Raw genomic sequence first — 6347 nt, forward strand, 5'->3', positions numbered from 1 at the left:
CTGCGCTGCGCTCAATCGGAGGCCGAATTTACTACGGCCAGGGCTGGGGCACCTGGCTGCCAGCCCGCCCCGTCGCACATCGTGGAGGGGCCCTGACGGTGACGCGCATGCAAAGTGGGCGCCGGCCTGGCTCCTCGGCCAATGGGTGCAGGCTTCGGCCAAGGCCCGGCCAATCAGGGAGCGCGCCGCGCAGGTGGCCGGGCGGTTATCAGCGCCTCCTGTGGCGCGCGGCGCTCAGCTCCAAGCTGCAGGGCTGGCCAGGAGGCAGCGAGTCAGGGACGCGGGGACGCGGGGACGCCAGAAAGCAAGGCTGCAGGAAGGGAGGGAGCAGGGCAAGGAGAGAGCTAGCGGACACCGCTCGGAGCCTCGCTGGAGACTGGCCTCCTTTCTCTTTTTCTCTGCGTCTGGCTCGGTCTCTGCGGCCGCCAACCCCCACCACGGACCTCTTGGCCGCCTGCCGGGCCCTGTGCTCCTCACCCTTTTGCTCGCTTCCCGGCTCTGCTGTTGGATTTGCCCAGGCGCCTGGCAGCTAGGGACGGTCCGCGGGGCTTGGCCAAGCCCAGGGCTCAGAGCTTTGCAAACAGGCTATTTATCAATCCGTCCGTCTGGCCACTCATCTGTCACTCTGCTCTCCTTCGCGGCCTCCCGTGGACATCGCGTGTGCTGGACTCTGCTGGCAGCTGACCTTTTGCCGTGGGCACTTGGAGTGCTGCGGGTTTATGCTACTGTAGAGTCCTTCTTTCCCCCAGGACATTCGGTATCTAAGCCGGTCCGCTCAGACCAAGCAGCGGCTCGAGGGGGCGGGTGGCCCGGCGGCCGGGCAGGGGCGCCTCTGGGCCCGCTCCCTCGCCATTGATGGTGACCAATGTTAGCGGTGGGGCCCATGGATGCCAACCCCCGCCAGAGCGCCTTCGTGCTGAGCAGCGCGCCTCTGGCTGCCCTCCATAACATGGCCGAGATGAAGACTTCGCTATTTCCTTACGCTTTGCAGAACCCATCCACCTTCAAGGCTCCTGCCCTAAGCGGCCTGAACGCCCAGATGCCCCTCGGCACTCCGCATGGCATCAGTGACATTCTGGGCCGGCCCGTGGGCGCAAGCAGCAACCTTCTGGGCGGCCTGCCGAGGATCGGTGGGCTCGCCACGTCGGCCGGCATGTATTTCAACCCCGCTGCGGCTGCCGCAGCCGCTGTCTCCAGGTACCCAAAGCCCTTAGCAGAACTTCCGGGCCGCCCTCCTATCTTCTGGCCCGGAGTCATGCAGGGCTCCCCGTGGAGGGACCCGCGGATCGCTTGCCCTAGTAAGTGCAGCCTGCCCGGGAGGGAGGAGGGCTTAGGGGAAGTGGGGCCAGGGACGGGGACGGGAGGAAAGGTGGCCCAAGAGGGATCCGGCAGGAGCTCAACCCATCGCAGTCCGCCCAGGGCACGGCCCGAGGGCGTTTGGGGCAAAGCTCAGGAACCTTCTCAAACTCAGTTTTCCCTTTCGGGGAAGAGGTTACTCCTTACCCACCGGGATCTTTAGGGGTGGAGGCAGCACTTTCGGAACTTCCAGGGACTTTGCAGGTCCACATTCTCACACACGCACATGTTCACTCCGAAGCCGGAATTGGGGTTCTTGTTTGGGGCCTCCATTCCAATGCCGATTTTCCTCAACGTCACACGAATTACATTAAGTATCCCAGCCCTCGAGGAGGGGGCCGCCCGATTCCTTTGGAGCCTTTGCCCTGCGGCCCTCCCTAGAGAAGGGAGCTACTATGTCTGCTCCGTGGGCCACTGGAGTCTGACCGGGAGCCCGCTACCCGACCGACTACGGCCCGCAGCAGCAGGGAGGGCAAAGCTGAGCACTGTGGAGTGTGTGTCCCGTGTGCCTTATGTGAATGTGTATGTACTTGTGTGTCTGGGGGGACAGGGCCCGGGGAGCGGGAGGTAGCTAGCTCCTCCCCACGGTCACCCCAGCCCTGCTAGCTCCAGAAGTCCCCGCCCGTCCGCCCGCTTGCCGGCCTGCCTGTCCCGGCTCTCTGGCTCCTCTGGGCCGGCCTCCACTTAGGCTGACAGGAGGGAGGGCGTTCCGACCTCTGCCACTCTGACCCGGGTCCGAGTCCTGGCAGAAGGCTTAGGGGGGAGGTAGGAGCCTGGGACCCACCGTGGTCTTGTCCCTCCTCCCCGCAGCTCAGGGTGGCCTGGCGCTGGACAAAGACGGCAAAAAGAAGCACTCGCGGCCCACCTTCTCGGGCCAGCAGATCTTTGCCCTGGAGAAGACCTTTGAGCAGACCAAGTACCTGGCAGGCCCCGAGAGAGCGAGGCTCGCGTACTCGCTGGGCATGACCGAGAGCCAAGTGAAGGTGAGCCGGGGCTTGGAGGCGCCGCGGGCGGCACGGCCGGGGCGGGGGGCTCGGAGTTGGGGAGATCGAAGGGACCAGGCCGTGACCATCGCCTGGGCGTGGGGAGATTCGCTTGCTGAACCGCAGCAAACAGTTCACATGAGCATATAAGAAGCATGCCATCCTCAGCGTAAAGCCGCCAATCGCGGGGGCTCTAGGATTTCCTGGGCTGCCCTGGGCGGTCAATGTGCCCCTCTTAAGGACCACTAGCCTGCTTCCAGGGCATCGGGTCTGAGGGCTGCCCGCAAAGCTGCGGCAATGTGGGGAGTGAATTACCGAGCTGTATGCACGTGTGGCTGTGTACTTGTGTGGCGGTGTGCGTGCGCGTCTTTCTGAATAAGTGCGGGGGGGGGGGGGGGGTGGCATTACGAGCGTTTTCTCCAAGAATCAGCTTTGCTAAGAGCAGTAAAACCATGCGAGGTCTGTGTGGGTGGCTATGCATTTCCACGAATGATGTTCTTCCCATTGAACGCCACTTCACACGTACTTATTCTATAAATTGGGATTCTTTCTCCAGTATGATTTTTAAATGGGTACCAGTATGTTTGGACCACATCAGGCTCCACTGAGGCAAGGCCGCTGACTTTCCCCCCACATTTACATTCGCGTATAGATGTAGCCACAAGGTTGGGAGTCCAGGCCTCCCCCGAGGTTGGGGAGAAACAAACGGCAGCTGACCAAGATGCAGCGCTTTCACACCGGGCGGGCGAGAGTAGATTTACATTCTGGATCTCCGCCGGCCTCGAAGAAACCCCGAGAGTTAAAACAGCAGCTTAGCCGCTTAACGTTGCTTCTCCAAGAGCCCGGGTCCCTGAGATCCGTAAAGTAAATGGGCCCTTCCGGAGGGATCTGTTGATTGGGAACCCGAGTAGGGAGCAGACTCGAGACTCCATTGCTACAAGCGCATCTAAGTTCACATTTCAATTAAATTACGCTCAAATATGTTTCACTATGTATACATTTAACACGGATCAATTTCATGAAATTAAAAGAAAACTTCTTCCTATCATTCAATTTTTGGGATGTGTGTGGGTGTGTGGGTGTGTGCCTGTGTGTAATACTGGGATCTATTTCTCTAAAAACATGCTTTCCTGGCTGCATTTAGAGTATATTTTCCCCTTCTCCCTCTGGGCAAGTCTAATATTGGACTCTATTTCCCTGAGAACCTACTTCTCAAACCACATTTAAATTGTATGTATTTATGCGGGTATCATATGAAGGTCCACTTCTCAGAGAACCTGCCTTCCTGTCTATGCATGTGTATCACTGGGACCGTTTGTCCCAGAATGTACTTTACGCTCGGTGTCAAGTGTGTCCCATTTCTCTATTAGGCAGTGGTTATGTATAACACGGGATGGATTTCTCTAACAGACATTCCTGTCGGCATTTTAAAGTGAGATCCCTGCCTCTGCCTCTCTGAGAATATATTAAATTATATTATGTATGCATGTGGATTTACTGGATTGTAGTTCATTTCTCCAAGAACATATATGTTCACAATTAAAGTATAAATTCTCCGTCCATCTCTCTCTTCCTCCTTCCCCGCATATCTCTGTATCTCTATCTCTCCGTGTCTGTCTCTCTCATGTACATTCGATTTCGGTGGTTTTTTTCCTTGAGAAAAATGCCTGCCTAAACACATATTATTCATGAGTGTAGATTTCACGAATGTAGTCTCTTTCTCCAAGAACATCAATGTCCACATTTCAAATATCCTTTTTTTGTTTGTTTCTCTTCTCCGTCTCTCCATGTCTCTGTCTCTCTCGTTTCTGTTTCTCTGAGAACATATTTTCCTGTCCACATTTAAATTATATTATTCACTGAGTGTGGATTTTGGGATTGTACAGTACATTTTTCCCAAACCATAAATGTTCGCATTTAGTGTCTCTCTGTCTCTCTCACACCTTAGGTCTGTTTCTCTGAGAATATATTGACTTGTCCATATTTAAATTATATTATTCATGAGTGTAGATTTACTCGATTGTAGTCCATAAATGTTTGCCTTTCTACCGTCGGAACTTTAGCTCTGGCTACTCTATAACCTTCCGGGCTCTCTATTTCTCTGAGAATAATACCCTTTTCACTGTGCACATCATATCTGCGTGTGTACATTATGCCCAGGACTGAGCTCAGGCTTGGCACACCAGTCTCTCTATAAATGCTAGTTGACTGACTGACCGACCAAACGATCGTGTGTAGCACTGGGATTCCTTTCTCCCAAGACTTACTCACATTTACAGGACTCTCTCTCTCCCTCCCTCTCTCTCTCTCTCTCTCTCTATATATATATATATATATATATATATATATATATATATATATGTATGTATGTATGTATGTATGTATATATATATATGTATATATATATATATACACACACATATGTGTGTGTGTGTCGTCAAGAACATTAGACTTCATTTCTGCGAACACACATTCCCCAGCAGTGCCTACCGAAACGTCAGTGTCGGTCCACTTCGGCCCTAGTGTGACCACCGACTTTCCTCCTGTCCCCCACACCGGCATTTCTGGCTAAAGGTTGAAGCCAGTGGAATTGAGCAGAGGAGGTCCTCTTTACCCTGAGGACCCTCCTTTCATTTCATCGATTTCGGCAATAATGGTGGGGAAGGAGCGAGGACCAGAAAAGCGATTTTCGCCTTTTCTCACTGCCAGCCTCAAAGGCCCTGAAGGAGGGTCGAAGCGGGTTTTATGGGGCCTGGGGGTTCTCTGGAGTTTAAGCAGGAGATCAGGGAGAAAACCTTTGCCCTGACCTTTTCCTTTCCATCTTGCTTTTACTCCGCTCCTCACCCCCTTCTTAGATTTTGTTGTTTTAAAAAAGAACTCTAAAATGCCCGTGGGATCAAATAAGGTTTTGGGGGGGGGGGGGGCCGGCGGCTCCATGAGCGCCTCCCTTCCAGATTTTGGCCTAAATGCGGAGGTCCCAAGACATTGTTCGTTTGCCTCTCCTTAAACCCTAACCCCAAATGCGCCCGAGCTATTTTGTGACCAAAGGACGTTCCTTCCCCGACAGTGTTGTTGAGAAATGAGACCGGGGCTTGCCGGGCTTGCCCAAAATATTAGTGAATGGGCGAGTTTAGCAGGGTGATTAGGGAGTGGGACTGGTCCCCAGGGAGGAAGAGGGAGCGCCTTTCAATTGCCAGGAAGAGGGAACTTTCCTTGAGTAAAGAACCCTGGTCAAGGACTAGTGTGCCGAGTGGTCACAATAGAACCTCCAAGGACAGGTGTGGAAAAAAAGACTATCTGGGTGTGTACTCTGTGTGTGTGTGTGTGTGTGTACACTGTGTGCGTTACTGTGTCTGTGTGAGCTTATGCGTGTGTGTGCGTGTGTAGGGGCTGCTCACAGGGTCTCGGTCGCCCCACACCTCCTCCCAGCCCCAGCCCTCCAGCTTTCCCCTGGCCCCCACCCATATGTCCTCGTGTCTCGGCCCAGGTGTGGTTCCAGAACCGGCGGACCAAATGGCGGAAGCGGCACGCGGCGGAGATGGCGTCGGCTAAAAAGAAACACGACTCAGAGACCGAGAAGCTGAAGGAGAGCTCAGACAACGAGGACGACGACGAATACAACAAGCCCCTGGACCCCAACTCGGACGACGAGAAAATCACGCGCTTATTGAAAAAGCACAAATCCACAAACTTGGCGCTGGTCAGTCCGTGCAGCAACAGCTCGGACGCTTTGTGAGCGGCGCGGCAGTGTTCTGGCTCGGGGGGAAGCTGAGGCCCCGCGCTGCGCCAGATGTGGGGGAGTTCCCCCTTGCCTCCCTGGCCCCTCAGAACTGACCTGGCCGCCCCCTCCCTGCCTGGCCACCCAGGACTGGCCCGGCCGCCCCTTCCCCGCCCGGCCCCTCCCCTGACGGCCTCAGCAGGCTCGTGTGTCGCCGACCCTGTCAGAGGGCGACTTGTCTGTCGTGCGTGGCTGGTGAAACGTGGCGCGTGCTGTACAGTCGAAATGTA

General features: G+C 55.2%; 1 protein-coding gene across 1 annotated transcript; it reads left to right on the plus strand.

The window, feature by feature from the left end:
• The first annotated feature begins 251 nt into the window (after window positions 1–251).
• NKX6-2 (NK6 homeobox 2) lies at window positions 252–6347 on the plus strand. Its single transcript, XM_069101647.1, has 3 exons — window positions 252–1298; window positions 2167–2339; window positions 5827–6347. Exons 1-3 carry the CDS (start codon window positions 866–868, stop codon window positions 6073–6075), a joined length of 855 nt encoding a protein of 284 aa, XP_068957748.1. The 5' UTR covers window positions 252–865; the 3' UTR covers window positions 6076–6347.

Source organism: Petaurus breviceps, unplaced genomic scaffold, assembly GCF_028583685.1.
Source record: "Petaurus breviceps papuanus isolate PSGF00001 unplaced genomic scaffold, PetGlider_PUasm1.0 490, whole genome shotgun sequence".
NCBI classification, from domain to species: domain Eukaryota; kingdom Metazoa; phylum Chordata; class Mammalia; order Diprotodontia; family Petauridae; genus Petaurus; species Petaurus breviceps.

Excerpts from the sequence above, each read along its gene's own strand:
- NKX6-2 (XM_069101647.1), top strand. The coding sequence starts at position 866 with ATGTTAGCGGTGGGGCCCATGGATGCCAACCCCCGCCAGAGCGCCTTC. Across the intron at positions 1,299-2,166 it reads CCCGCGGATCGCTTGCCCTA|CTCAGGGTGGCCTGGCGCTG; the intron begins GTAAGTGCAGCC and ends TCCTCCCCGCAG. Across the intron at positions 2,340-5,826 it reads TGACCGAGAGCCAAGTGAAG|GTGTGGTTCCAGAACCGGCG; the intron begins GTGAGCCGGGGC and ends GTCTCGGCCCAG.